Source organism: Heloderma suspectum, chromosome 2, assembly GCF_057233095.1.
Source record: "Heloderma suspectum isolate Gila_16-S chromosome 2, 16-S_ref, whole genome shotgun sequence".
Classification (NCBI taxonomy): Eukaryota; Metazoa; Chordata; class Lepidosauria; order Squamata; family Helodermatidae; genus Heloderma; species Heloderma suspectum.
Window position 1 is genome coordinate 346,643,381 of NC_139459.1, and position 15,442 is coordinate 346,658,822.

The window sequence follows — 15,442 nt, forward strand, 5'->3', positions numbered from 1 at the left end:
AAGGGAGAAAGGGGATGCCCTAGCTCCCCACAGTATGGGCAGGGATAAACACTTGCCCAAGTAGGCTGCTACCATCCCTTACATGTACCTCAGCCTGAGCCAGGGGACTCTCAGACCTTACAGGGCACTCATGAAGGGTTCTAGGGATCATGAAGGGAAATGGGGTTATTGCGGCACCCTCTCTATCCCCGAGCCTCACACCTGAAACTAGCAAGTAACCAAGCAGAAGCTTCTGGAATTAGCACTGAGGCTTATCTGGAAGTAAGCTCACACATCTCAAGAGGTAGAGATTGAGTTTATTTACATAAGGGAAAGGGATAAAAAGAGATACAGAAATCAGAGAAACCTTTGGAACAATGCTCCAGGGAAAAATAACAAAGGAATACCTAAACCTATCCTGTACGTTACGGAAGTACGGGTCTTCCAATAGGACAGGGCCCAATCCGGGATCCAAAAGCTCACAAGCCCAAACACAAGCTAGCATATGAAGACGAGGACAGAAGGGCAGTTCTAAGCCTCCGCTTTTTAGAGTCCCCCCCTGACAACTCAAAGAAGATTTATATAAGCCAATCTCAGGTTGACTACAGCAGCATTCCCAAACCCTGTAAGGGAGGGCAGAAGTTCCCAGAGGCAAGTAGCTGAGATCATTCAGTCCCAATTAACTGCGTTTTACTCTGGCCTTGAAGGCTAGGCTTCTCCACACAGAGCTGTTATTCTGCAATTGAGATTGGTTACTCATGGAAGTTTGTGGGTCCTTTAGATGATGGCATCAACCTCCAGGGTATCTCTCACACTAAATGACCTTTATTCCATTTTTTAAAAGATCAAAGATAATAAGCTATCAAATTACAGCACTTGAGTTCCGCTTCAGTTCCTTTGTGAAAAGAGGAAAACTCACAATAACAGGAGCTAGACCACAGCACCATCTAGTGGCTGTAAAATGAAACATATGGAAGACTCAGATAAAGGGGTAAAGAAAGGGGAAAGAAAGGGAAGGAAGCACATGTGAAGGGAGTCTGTCATGATTGTGCATTTAAAATGGAAGCATAAAGCCCCATTTTAAATGTGCAGTTTTAGGCTGCTGTAGAGATGCTCTATGTGCCACTTCAACTTAGCCAAATGGAGTTGCCACACAGTTAGCGCACAGAAGGAAAATGGAGTTCTTGACAGTATTAAAATGCGAACTGAACAAATTCCTCCCCCATCCCTAGCAGGAACACAGCTCACCTGGTCACAGTCTACCTCACTCTGGTGAAATGTAATGTATTTCTGTTTATGTTGAGTAATTATTTCCACATTTGCATCTGTGAAGGGTTGCCCGAACTCCCTACAGTGCAGGCAGGGGCATATAAATTACCTGGTAGACTGCCACCACCCCTTACATCTACCTCAGCCTGAGCCAGGGGACTCTCAGACCTTTCAGGACACACTTGGGGCACAGAAATAAGGGTTTAAGCTAATACCCTCTATTTCAAGCCCCAAGCCTAAAATTCTAAACAGTAGCAAGACCAACAGAAGACTGTGAATTTAGTATTGGGTTTTTACCTGGAACAAAGCCCACACAACCTTTGAAACAGATGTGAAGTTTATTTACAATAAGGAAGGGGAAGGGGGTAAAAAAGTGTACAAATTTCAGAGAAACCAGACAAACCCTTTGGAATAATGGATAAACCTTTTGGAACAATGCTGCAGGTAAAAATAGCAAATTAGTACCTAGCCTAGCTTATATTTTACCTAAGTAAGGGTCTTCCTATAGCACAGGACCCATTTCAGAACCCAAAAGCTCACAGGCCCAAGAACCAGTTAGCACAGGCAGATGAAGACTGAAGCTCAGAATGAAGACAAAACCAAAGCCCAGAATGAAAACCAAGACGAAGACCAAAATGAGCAACAAAATTATGAATGGCAACAATTGCCCCTCGGGCTTGATACTGCCCCCCAGGCCCTTGATGAATGTGAGGTGAGCCTCCTTATCCAATCCCTGTCTGGCTGGATAGTTTCCTCAGAGACAAGCCTCCTTAGCCAATTACTAATGGGCTGAATAATTTCTTCAGCTTTCAGGACAGGACAGGAGGGTGGGGAGTGAAAAGCTGTCACCACAGCTCAGCTGACATTTTTCAGTCTAAGTTGGCAAGAGTTCCACTATGGCCTTGAGGAGCCTGGAGACCAAAAATAATATAATGCACACAGTTGGTTTTAACGCGTGTGTTCACTCCCCTCCTCATGAAATGGAGATGCCTTCTAGGCAGCTAAATCTTAACAAGAAAACGGATTTCTTGACAGCATCTATACATGTAAATTAGCATATGCAAATTTTATACAAACCTGTATCCTCTTCTGGCCTCTTTTTGGGTGGTGGGTAAGTGGCCATCTAAAACCTGAAACTGAATCCTACGGGGAAGGGAGATGTAAAGTTGGGGGTAACAATGGACGTAGGCGCATGCACTGCAACGGAGAGAACAGCTCTAATAGCGCCCAATATTAGTCTTCAGACACATGTAGGAAGAAAGCCAGACTATGAAGCACATGGTCTTCGATGTCTATATACTAATGCCCAGAGTATGGGAAACAAACAGAATGAACTTGAACTCTTAATACAGGAGGGAAATTATGACTTGATAGGTATAACTGAGACTTGGTGGGATGACTCTCATGATTGGAATACAGCAACTGAAGGATATAACTTGTTCAAAAAGAACAGGAGGAACAGAAAGGGGGGTGGGGTTGCACTAGATGTGAAAAATACATATCTCTGCACAGAAATACAGCAGGATGAGCTTGGTAGCCCCATTGAGAGCATCTGGATCAAAATAAATGGAGCAAAGAATAAAAGGAACCTGGTGGTCGGAGTCTACTACCGGCCACCCAATCAAGGAGAAGACGAAGATGAAACTTTTGAAAAGCAAATAGCCAATGTTTTAAGGAAGCATGATGTAGTAGTAACAGGGGACTTTCAATTTCCCTGATATTTGTTGGGAGACAAATTCTGCAAAACATGGCCTCTCCAGGAAATTCCTGACTTGTGTGGTGGATAACTTCCTCCTACAGAAAGTAGAGGAAGGAACTAGAGGATTGGCTATCCTTGACATGATCCTAACCAACAGAGATGACTTAGTGGATAAAGTAGCAGTTACAGGAACTCTGGGGGAAAGCGACCATGTTGTACTTGAGTTCTTGGTTCTAAGGGAAGCAAAAGCCGAGTGTAGTCAAACGTGTACTCTGGATTTTAGGAAAGCTGATTTTAATAAACTCAGAACAATGATCAGTAAGGTCCCATGGCAAGCGACTCTAATGAGAAAAGGAGTCCAAGATGGGTGGGAGCTTTTAAAAAAGGAAATTCTCAAGGCACAATTACAAACAATTCCAACAAGAAGAAAAGGTGGAAGACAACAGAAGAAGCCAATGTGGCTTCACAAAAAGCTTAGAGATGACCTGAAAACAAAAAAAGCACACATATAGGAAGTGGAAAGAAGGCCAAGTAACAAAGGAAGAGTACAGGCAGGTAGCACAGAATTGCAGGGATGGCGTCAGGAAGGCTAAAGCTGAGAACGAGCGGAGGTTAGCGAGGGAGGCTAAAAACAACAAAAAGGCTTTCTTCAGCTATGTGCATAGTAAAAGGCAGAGGAAAGAAATGGTTGCTCAGCTATTAAATGAAGATGGCAAAATGATAACAGATGACAAAGAAAAGGCAGAGGTGCTCAATTCCTACTTTGGCTCAGTCTTCTCCCCAAAGAGGGTTTATGACCCCCCTGGCAAAGGCGAAGTACAGGCTGGATTGCAGCTTGAGATCGTTAGGCATATGGTCAAGGAACACCTAATTACTTTGAATGAGTTCAAATCTCCAGGGCCAGATGAACTGCATCCTAGAGTAATAAAGGAACTGGCAGAAGAACTCTCAGAACCGCTGTCTATTCTCTTTGAGAAATCATGGAGGATGGGGGAAGTGCCAGATGACTGGAGGAGGGTTGTCCCTATCTTCAAAAAGGGTAAAAAGGAGGAACCTGGGAACTACAGACCAGTCAGTCTGACATCAATCCCAGGGAAAATTCTGGAGCAGATGATAAAGCAATCCATCTGGAAGCACCTTGAAAACAATGCAGTGATTACTCGAAGCCAACATGGATTTGTCAATAACAAGTCCTGCCAGATGAAACTGATCTCATTTTTTGATCAAGTAACCTCCCTCGTGGACTGTGGGAATCCTGTAGACATAATATACGTCGACTTCAGCAAAGCTTTCAACAAAGTGCCCCATGATCTCCTGATGAGCAAACTAGCTCAAAGTGGTCTAGATGAAACAACGATCCGGTGGATCCACAGTTGGCTACAGAATCGGACTCAAAGAGTGTTTATCAATGGGACTTTCTCAAAATGGGGAGAGGTAACAAGCGGGGTACTGCAGGGCTCAGTCCTGGGCCCAGTGTTGTCAACATTTTGATTAATGACTTGGAGGAGGAGGTGCAGGGAATGCTGATCAAATTGGCAGATGACATAAAATTGGGAGGGATAGCTAATACTTTGGAAGACAGAAACAAAATTCAAAGTGATCTGGATAGACTGGAGCGCTGAGCAGAAAACAACAGAATGACATTTAATAGGGATAAATGCCAAGTTCTGCACCTAGGAAAAAGAAACCAAAGGCACAGTTACAAGATGGGGGATACGTGGCTCACCAACACTACAAGCGAGAAGGATCTTGGAATTGTTGTCGATCACAAGCTGAATATGAGCCAACAATGTGATGTGGCTGCAAAAAAGGCAAATGCTCTTTTGGGCTGCATTCATAGAAGCAGAGCTTCCAAATCCCGGGAAGTACTAGTTCCCCTCTACTCAGCACTGGTTAGGCCTCATCTGGAGTACTGTGTCCAGTTCTGGGCACCACATTTTAAGAAGGATGCAGACAAACTGGAGAGGGTTCAGAGGAGGGCAACAAAGATGATCAGGGGACTGGAAACAAAGCCCTATGAAAAGAGACTGAAAGAACTGGGCATGTTTAGCCTTGAGAAGAGAAGACTGAGGGGAGACATGATAGCGCTCCTCAAGTACTTGAAAGGTTGTCCCAGAGAAGAAGGCCAGGATCTCTTCTCGATCATCCCAGAGTGCAGGACACGGAATAATGGGCTCAAGTTACAGGAAGCCAGATTCCGGCTGAACATCAGGAAAAACTTCCTGACTGTTAGAGCAACACGACAATGGAGCCAATGACCTAGGGAGGTGGTGGGCTCTCCCACACTGGAGGCGTTCAAGACGAGGCTGGACAGCCATTTGTCAGGGATGCTGTGACTTAGATTCCTGCATTGAGCAGGGGGTTGGACTCGATGGCCTTGTAGGCCCCTTCCAACCCTACTATTCTATGATTCTATGATTCTAACCCCACCCAAGGAACTGGGTTTAGGAAGTGAGAAGGAGGAAATATTCTACTCTCCCCCCATTCTTGCATGCAGCTTGTGGCTAGGGAAAAGGTGGTGGTGGGAGCACGACTTACCTCCTTTTCAGGGCCAAGAAACCAGGTTAATTTTGAAGGGCAGACTTGGAGAAGAAAGCCTGGTCCCACCCTGTGCTCTACCTATTCAAAAGTTTCAGTGAGGCCCAGCAGCAGCTGGGTAGGTTGGAATGGTTGGAAGAAGAATTCTCCATCCCTAATTTGCAAACTGATTCGGAAATGGGACGGAACAAATGTTGGGAAAAATGTGAAACTGGACTTGACAGATTCATCCATCCCTATCAGTGCACCTCTTTAAAACATAGGAGCCATCTTAGACTCTGGATGTAGGCTGGGCACCCCCGTAATGTACTTTAAACTTACCTGCATTCTTTTTTCCTGTGGGTGGACTCAAGCAAATTTCGGAGACCCAATCGGGATTGTCAACGGAATGGCACTCCCAGCGTCCCCAAACCACTTGCCGGATTGGGTACAATGTTACGGAAGACCCCGAATTGCTCTTCTCAGCCCAACGGGGGTTGCCCAGCCACTTTGAATTCAGCGTCCAGTGAAACTTGTCTGTCCTGCTGTGAAAACGGCAGTGATGGCAGCTCAGCTGCAAAGAGGACCGACCGAGCCATTGAAAGGAGACAAGAAGGTTGTTGTGGCAGCCTGAAGAGAGACGAGGAAAGGGGATGAACAGCAGGGCTGGCTCCAGGTTTGAGGGGCCCTCAATGAAGTACCCTCCTTTGTTGGTTGGCACTCTACCCAGGTGCATTCCTGGCAGCTGTGGCGGGAGCTATGAGCCACTGTTTGGTCAATATGATCAAATTATACCAATGCCTTGTGATCTGCACTAGATGCCAGCCTATTTCCGGGCTGAATTCAAAGGGCTGGTATTAACTTACAAAGCCCTAAACAGTTTGGGGCCAGGTTACCTAAAGGATAATATCCTCCTATATATATTGCCCAGACCCTAAGATAATCTTCAGAGGCCCTGCTTCAGGTGCTCCCACCAAGTGAGGTGAGGTGGGTGGCTACTCAGGAGAGACCTATTTCAGTGGGTGGCACCCTGGCTATGGAATGCCCTTCCAAGAGAGGCTCTCCTAGTGCTTACATTGTGGTCTTTGCAGCATCAGGCAAAGTCCTTTTTATTTGTGCCCGCTTTTTAATTCTTTGAGTTTGTTTTTAAAGAGCTTTTCTACATGAGGCTGCTATTCCATTGCATCTACTTTCGGTTTTGTCACAGAATTGAGATCTGAACACTACACAGAGTGCTTCCTTTCCTGTTTTGCCACTACATAACCTCTAGATAGCACTGTGGTATAGTAGGATGGTACATAGAAGCGTTTTCTTTTGTGTTCACAAATAATACTGCATTTTCGCGGTTCTAAAAAAACTAGCTGAAAATGCTTTTTTAAAACAAAAGCAAAACTGGAAGGTCACAACGTCATCTAAAGAACCTGTAAACAACCATGAGTAGGAATGATGAGGGGCACAATAAATGCATCATGTAGAAAAGCTCTAAATGTGCTGTATCATTAGATCTTTGCACTGCTGCTGGCTTCACTCTGGTTTTTACTTTGGTTTCATTCTGTTTTAAACATGTAAAGGTTTTATATTATGTTTTATCATGTAGTAATTTTATGGTTTTCATTTTTGTGAACCACCCAGAGAGATTTGGCTATTGGGTGGCATACAAATGTAATGAATACATAAATAAATAATAAACAAATTTTAATTCCCCCCACAATGCCCCTAATGTAGTGGAGCAATGGTACATGGAGTACAGTAGGGGGAATTTGAAATGGTGGCACACAGACCCAGCCACCCTGCACTGGGAGAGGTCCCAGGGAAGGTATCAGTGCCAGTGGGCCCTGCCGAGGTGCTGGAATCCTGGCAGACGCCTGAGTATGGCGAATGCTGACCCCAGGCCTGATGTACCAGACCGCTTGGCTGAGAGTATTTGTGGGAGATCCTGGGTGGTGGTATTTATTTATTTAAAACATTTTCAGTAGGGCTGTGCACTGCTTCGGTCCGAATCCTGAAGCGAATTGGGGTGCTTTGTTGAGCTCTGAAGTGGGTCAGAATAGCCCTGAGGTGGTCTGAAGTGAAGTGGGTGGCCCCCGAAGCAACTCGGTGCACCTTGGAGATTTGGAGCAATTCTGAAGCCCAGGCAGCTTGTCTCTAAAATGTATCAACTTGTGAAAGATCGGGGGGGGGGGGAATGGTGAGCCTTGGCGAATGGCAGCTCTAGTTGCCAGATTACGGCTGAATTTAACCCAGCAGTCTCCAATCAGTGACAATGGTGGAGGAGTGGGGGCGGGTGGAATGCTGTATATAACAGGAGATCTGTCTGCTTTCATTTCATTGTGAGAGAGAGCTGGCTAGAGAGCTGGCTAGCAAGGTCCGTGTGGTGTGTGTGTTCTACTGCAGCTTCACTCATTGTTCTTCCTTCCCACCCAGCCCTTCTCAATTCAACTATTCCTATTAGAATCATAGTACGGTTGGAAGGGGCCTATAAGACCATCGAGTCCAACGTCAATGCAGGAGTCCCAGTCAGAGCATCCCTGAGAGACGGCTGTCCAGCCTCATCTTGAATGCCTCCAGCGTGGCAGAGCCCACCACCTCCCTAGGGAACTGGTTCCATTGTCGTATTGCTCTAACAGTCAGGAACTTTTTCCTGATGTTCAGCCAGAATCGGGCTTCCTGTAACTTGAGCCCATTATTCCGTGTCCTGCACTCTGGGATGATCAAGAAGAGTCATCCCTTTCTTAGTCTTCCCTTTCTTTATTTACTATTAGATTCTTTATTAAAAACAAAAAACATTTAAAAAGTACTTTAGTTTCCTTCCCTTGTTCTTTGGCTCCCTGCCCCCTGCCCTTCTCAGTTCCTGTATTCCTTCCCTTCCCATTTCAACAATTACCTTTCTAAAAACATATATACAGAAAATAGCCCCCCGAATCCCCCCCCAAAAAAAACCTTTTCTCTTCTGTTAGGCTCTATAGTGTACTCCCTCCCCCACTTAGCTTGTAAGGTAGTTTTTCTCTCTGTATCTCCTTTTCTTTTGTTCTTCTGTGTGCTGTGTGTGTGTGTGTGTGTGTTACACACGACTCTACAATATATAGCAGAGCACTACACACTTATACATATTATACAATATATACTAGTGGGCAAAGCACTACACAATTTGTATACTGTGGTGCAAAGCAAGCCCAATATGAGGCATCTGGCAGGGGCAGAGGGCGGCAAGGTGCTGGTGGGACCAGCAGCACCAGTAGCTAGGCTGGCTTGCTCCCAGTCCGGATAGTGCATCCTAGTCTAGGGCAGACCTTGTTTCCCAGGTCATGTGTATTCCATTCAGCCAAAGAGAACCTGAGGTCATCCAGTGCGAAGCTGAATAGGAAAGTACCAGGGGAGAGGGGTTATTTTGCACTTCAAAAAAATCTACACCATAAATTAGGGATAGTGACCTCCTCCTAATCACCCCTTAAACACCTAACATGCTCTCAACATAACATGTTTCTACAAGAGAGAGAGCATGTCAACTTCTCTGTTGATCCCTTTAGTTTGTTACCTTCAGCGTGAGTTTCTGATAACTGCACATTTTACCTGTGCCTAGCACAAAAACTACCGGGCCAAACTGTCTGAGGTTTGGCAGGTTCAGTCACCTGCATTGGGACTGCCAGGAGTCCCGAATTCATGCACTTCTGTGGAAGCAGTGAGAAAAGTTACAGTTCTTTGCTTAAAAACTGAAAACGTTATGGCTGTTTCTGTTTTCCAATGCAAGTCAATGGGAAAACGTAAAATGCCGAATAATTTGAATATTTGAATCTCGCTTTGGATCTGAATTCGAAGTGAATCAGAAGTGAAAGCAAAGTCGGGCCGATTCAGAAGGCCTGAATTGGCATCCGAAGCGAATCTAGGGGTCTCTGCACAGCCCTAATTTTCAGCTGCTTTCCCGTAGCTCAAGTTAGCTGACTTATACCAACAATAGGAATAAATAAAGCACAATAAAAATATGAAAAAGAACAATGATCAAGAAAGACCAACAGACGTGCTAGGCAAATTAAAAGCAAGATGGTGTGATAGGGATGTGCCTTGCAACAATGCTCCTCAAAGCCAGCGTTTGAGGACACAGCGTTTGAGGACACATCGCTACCTGAGATGTGCGTGAAAGCACACATCTTGGGCAGCGGGGTGGGGATGGAAGTCATTCCACAGCCTTGGAGCAACTGATGTACACCCTGCTTCTGGCTGCAAAAATTCTTATTCCACACTGAGTAGGTACATAAAGCAGGGCGTGGATTTGATGATCAAAGCTTGTGAAGAGGATGATACAGTAAGTATGGCACTGAGGACGATGTGTCAAAAGACCAAAGTATAGTTAGTATGGGCAGGAATAGCTTCCTTTTGTTTAGAAACGTTGATATGAGGCGGGGCATTTCACTTATTCCATACTGTTTCCATCAGCAGGGCTGGCCCTACCATTAGGCCGAGTGAGGCAGCCGTCTCAGGCAGCAGATTTTAGGTGTTCTGGAAGGGCAGTAAATGCTTAGTTATTTAATTGATTGTGACTGTATTTTTACTGGCAGGAAGGAGAGGCACTTGTGTGATTTTCCACCTCAGGTGGTAAAATAACTTGTCCAGCCTAGGGTACTATACATCTTGACCTTTTGTGGGGAGGGGTGATTTGCTGCTCTCCCTCAGACCACAAAATGTCTCAGGCCAGCCCTGATCATTAGAATAGACTGATCTTAGGAGGATTCTTGCCTATCACTTTGTTTTTGAAATTCGTTGCTATTTTTAACATACATTTCCAAGACTTCTCAACCATGTTTGGATGTGGGTGGATAGCACTTCATTAAAAGTGGGAGGAGGTAGGCCATGTTCCACTGGTGGACCAATGACCCATCTCTGGTAGGCCACTGAGCACCTGCTGGTTGATAAGACCCTTGCAAAGAATCCTTGATCTAGGGTGGCCAGGTGACCTCCTTTACAGTCCTCTATTTGAAGGGCTGCCAGAAGATCATCATCTATTTGACGGCATCCTTTATTTGAAGGGCTGTCCTAGACAATGAACCATATGAACTGTTGCTCATCCGCAAGAGTTAGCACCTGGAGAGCAGACTGAAGAGGCAGGTGCAGAGGTCACCTGGTCACAGCCTTCCGCATTATGGTGAGATGTACTTTATTTCTATTTAAATTACAATAATTCTTTCAAAATTTGCATCTGTGCGTATACAATAGCACATGCAAATATGGTGCAAATAGCTGTCCTCTTTGTAGAGATGCATTGCCTCTTTTTTGGAGCTTCATAAGTGGCCACTCTACCTGGATCAGATCCAGCAAAGCACTCCTTCTGTTCTAATGCAAGAACACCAGCCATTATGGGGGAGAGATGGGGAAGTGGCGTGGGGCTGCTGTTTTCAGCAGCAAGCACACCATCTCTGGATATTTTCATTGGAAAGGAAAAAGTTAGATATAATATACAAAATGGGGATCACTGCCAGTGGTATAGTGGAGCCAGGGCACTTAAAATTTTTTTTTTTTAGCAGGGATGCTGACGTTACCTGCCACACCCCTCAGAGTTCCCTGTTGTCTCTGAGCTGACCTGCAAATCCTCACAGTAGCTGGAGGAAAACGAATTTCCCAGCAACAATATATTCTTCTGCTTAGTCATGCAAAGTATTTTGGGGTAGCATGGCCTTGAATGTTAACATAGACCCATTCATTTTTTAAAAGACCTGCAGCTGGTGGAGTTGAAAACTGCTAGAACTGGTTTGTCAACATGGATCAACACGGTTGCCTGCATTTTGGGAGTCTTCTGGGAGGGCGTGGCCATGAGGCTGTCATGATGCATGCCTGCACTTCAAAATTTACCTCTACACCACTGCTCACCGCACATTGTCTAGATGTGTTGCCAGACCATCTTCAGAGCTGAATTGGCAGACAAGTCTATGAGCAAAGGCAAACGCTAGTTCAAACTGCCAGTTCTCCCCCCCGCCCCACTTGCTGATGCCTTCTCCTTCTGCTGCTCCATCAGGGGAAAATTGGCAAAGCTGGGTGCCTGAGACAGGAAGATTCTAACTTCAGATCCTTGGCTGCCGGCCGCTTTGTACATTTTCCCTGTTTGGAAGGGACACAGGAAGCTTGCCTTAGATCAGGTCAGACTATGTGTCCATCTGACCCAGTATTGCTCTGCTCTGATTGACAGCTGCTTTCCACAACCTCAGGTGGATGTCTTTCCTATCTGATCCTTTGTTTTTGTTTTTTGTATTTGAAAGAGGCCGTGAGTGGAACCTGGGGCTTTCTGCATACAAAGCATGTGCTCTCCCACCCCCAAACAAGACTGACAGCTTGCAGAGCACATCTGTCAGTTCACATTCGCAGCACTGTGAGACCCCTTAGTATATTAGATCAGTCTGCTTCCTTAGAAAGCTTCAGAAGATGATCAGGTTGGGGCTTGGTTGATTCTCAAACCAGACAAAAGGAGTTCCAGGGTTGTGAGACAAATGCTGAAGGGCAAACTACATGTGACATTGAATGAGTTGCTTGCAGCCATGTCTTCAGTTTTTCTTTAATGAATTACAGGGGTGTGCATCCACATTTTTATCGGGATCACAGAGCATGGGGAGGTTAATCCCTTCCTCACAGTCATGATCTGTACAAAATTCTCCCCCCGCCCTGCCCATAATTACATGGCTATGAGACCTATACAAAAAGTACCCATGTTCACCCACAGGACCCTTTTTCTAAGCCTCATAACAGAGCACCGAGTTTGGGTGTGTGTGTGATTTTTGTCCAGATTGCTGCTGGAAGGAAAGGGATAAACCACCCCTCCCCTTCATGCATACTGAAATCCCAATAAAAATTGGGACCCCTCACTCACTCCTATAATTAATTAACACCCTTCCCCTCCGAAGAAGTAGCTGTGTGCTGTGCAGTAAACACCACATGTAGTTTGACAGTGAGAACTCCTACGTAAGTGTATTAGAGTGCAATCTTATGTATGTTTGGACAGAAAAAAGCCCTGCTGGGAGTTGTAGGCCTTTTTTTCTGCTTAAACATGCATAGGATTGTACCCTTAGTTGTCATTCCCTGGGATAAATTCAAACCTATATCATTGCAGGGGACACAGTCCTTACACAAGGGCTGAATCCCCTCAAATTTCACACGGAGACTTTTGTTTAAAGTGTCCTTCCCATGTGACACAGTTACCCCCATATTAAAAGTTTGCCACAAAAAAAGAGGTGAGGGAAAGAACTTATCTAGTTGTCTCTTTTGGACAAGGCAAATTTTTGATATGGGATACTTTCAAATAAACAGCTTCCCACATGAAACTTAAGCTGGTATGTTCTGAGAAGAATGTACTTCTCCAATTAAATTTGGTCTGATGTTGTAATACAGGGGTGGGTAGAAAGTAGATCTCCAGATGTTTTGGACTTTAACTCCCAGCATTCTTGACCAGTAGCCATGTTGGCAGAGGCTTCTGGGAGTTGGCCAAAACATCAGAAGACCCCCTTCTGCCCACTCCTGTTGTAATAGATGGCATTGTTAAGGGGCACCTGAGAAATTGCAAGTGGGTTAATTAGGTAGAAAGTGAGCTCTCTGATACATACCTGGAGTCACATGCAGGATGGTGTGAGTTTCTGAGTGATTGGGGAGGAGACAGACATAGGTTCCTGCATCACTCATGACCAGATTCCTGAGGAGTAAAGATTTTGTCTGGTATATCAGGCGCTGGTTGAACCGAAGAGGAGTCACCTCATGGTTGATACGGTTCCAGGTGATTTCCACGCTACTCTGACTGATGTTGGCACATCTGGAATTCAGAGGGAACCAAAACCAACGGGTAGGAAGGTTTCCTGTTTCACAGGGAAGTGAGGCCTCGTCCCCAGAAGCGTGACTGATTCTCTGCGTGATGATAGCTGATGGTGAAGAGAAATAGACATTAACATGCTCCCAGCTCAAGCCGCACCACCTCCCATCCCACACTCACAAGGCTCCCTGCTTTCAGATGTTCTGCCATCATGACTCTATCTTTGCCTTAGGTCTTCTAGTGGCCTTTTTTTTTTTTTTTTTGGAGCCTCATATTCCTGACCCACCCGCCCCTCAGTCATTGTTTGCATCATAACAGATTCTTCCCTGAACCTCAGACCCAGGCTCCACTTGAGCATCAACGTGGGACCCACTTTTAATTTCTTAACTGCATATACCTGTGTCCTTGTGTCTCTCCCTACCCATCAGGGCTGGCTCAACACTTTCTGCACTTTCAACACTGTCTGAAGACAAAGGACAAGATGACACCGCCCCGCTCCATCTGACGAAGCTGAGTGGACTGGCAGCTGGGTCTTACTTCAGCTGGGTTTTACTTACCCCATTGGTGATGGGGACAGCATCCTCCAGCTCACCTGAGGGCAGCAGGCTAGCTTACGGAGTGCAGGGCAGGTTGCCTGGAACACACAGCAATGCCTTCCAATAGAAGGCAACAGCCAAGGGGCTGCCCCTGGTGCCCCCTCCACAACACCCAGCCATGGTTGCCTGAGGTGACTGCCTCACTCTGCCTAATGGAAGGGCCGGCCCTGTCAGCAATCCAGTCCTTCACTTATGAAAATCTTAAACACACTCACACATACATAGAAAACAGTCCTGCAGGTTAGACCCACTAGCGAGGAGTCATTAAAATAAGCATTCTACACCCTATACTGTCTTCTCGGTCTCTGGACGGCCATCCACCTACTTTTGGGGTGCTTCCAGACAAGGCCTTTATCGTGCCATCACCCTGCCTTGTTCACGGAATTTCGTGGCGTGTCCAGGCGATGCCATTTTCCACTTGTAGCCCTCCCATGTTTCCCCACCTCTTCTTCTGTCTTTTTTTCTTACCACAGAATAGCCGTTAACGAGGAAAAGACGAAATAACTCCACAATGTGTGTTTTTTTAAAATTGGTAGCACTAGGAGCCCTCCGTCTGGAAGCACCCCCAGATCTCCCAACTCTTAGCTGCCCTCAAACAGCTCCATTACCATGCCCTTTCCTCAGGATGAGTAATTCCAGCAGTATACCCAGCAGACAAAACTCCATATTTCCTCCCCCTTGTTTTCCCTGCTTTGCAGTTTATTTGACAGCAATGATAATCCCTCAGCGAGAGTGAAGCTTTTTGAACGCGAAGACATCATTCATCCGGAAAAGGTTATCTCTCGCTGTGGTGGTTTGGGTTTCTCTCACTGAGTTAAAGGAAAGAGCTACTTTGTAATCGTTTCCAGCCAGACACAGAGGAATTGGGTGTGGGATTTCACCCATGGGGGAGGGGGAGGTGTACAGGGCTGTTTCAGACAGACCGATTGCTTTGTTTATCCCACTACCACCACCACCAAGGGGCTGCTGAAAAACAGGGCTCCCTTCTTGATTAAGATGATCAAGGAGATGGGAATCTTGCCCATAACACGTAGCCCTTGCAGGGCCTTTTTAAGGCTCTGAGAGACCCCGAGGCAGAACGTTCATTTGAGGGCTCCTCAGATGGAGGACACTCTTTTGGTAGGTCTCTGTGAGCACACTGGGGGCTGCAGGCACTGCGTTGAGGACCCCATGGTGTACATCTGACTATGGTTGGGCTAGGTTGCTGCTATTAGCACCGTTTGCGGCTGCAGCCATCTTGCTCATACTGTCATGACAAAAGGACATGACCACCAGTAACGGTTTTTTTGTGTGTGACACCCCCCCCCCCCCGGCATTAGGTTTATGGAGCTCAAGTTAGTGGGATTCTGAAGGAAAAGGGTTGGCAGCAATGCCAATGTTGAAGTGGCCACCTCCATGCGTGAGGCTACCCTTATATGTGAGGCCCTGTGCCTCTGCTTAAAAAGCCCCTGAGCCCTTAAAAAGCCCCACTGCTGTTTCTTTTTAGGAAATATAGAGGGAGAAGAGACAGGTCAGGCCAGGCATTAATGAAAAAAAACACCCTCCTTGTGATTTCACTATAGGGCTTAGGGTAGCCGTGTGTCCCCTTTACAGAGCACAGTC

At 45.9% G+C, this 15,442-nt stretch overlaps 1 protein-coding gene across 3 annotated transcripts in view; it reads right to left on the reverse strand.

The window, feature by feature from the left end:
- The window catches only part of LOC146355372 (uncharacterized), a 20,630-nt gene extending 5,979 nt beyond the window's left edge, over positions 1-14,651 (reverse strand). For 2 of the 3 annotated variants that reach the window (XM_084840886.1, XM_084840887.1), the window contains exons 1-3: positions 14,449-14,590; positions 13,045-13,353; positions 5,807-6,094 (exon numbers count right to left, since the gene is read on the reverse strand). In XM_084840886.1, coding sequence (XP_084697012.1) covers positions 5,807-6,094; positions 13,045-13,353; positions 14,449-14,506 — 655 coding nt within the window. In that variant the 5' untranslated portion in view covers positions 14,507-14,590. Of the gene's footprint in view, positions 1-5,806; positions 6,095-13,044; positions 13,354-14,448 lie in introns of all 3 variants that reach the window. The other variant, XM_084840888.1, reaches the window with a different exon arrangement.
- Between the last annotated feature and the right edge of the window lie 791 nt (positions 14,652-15,442).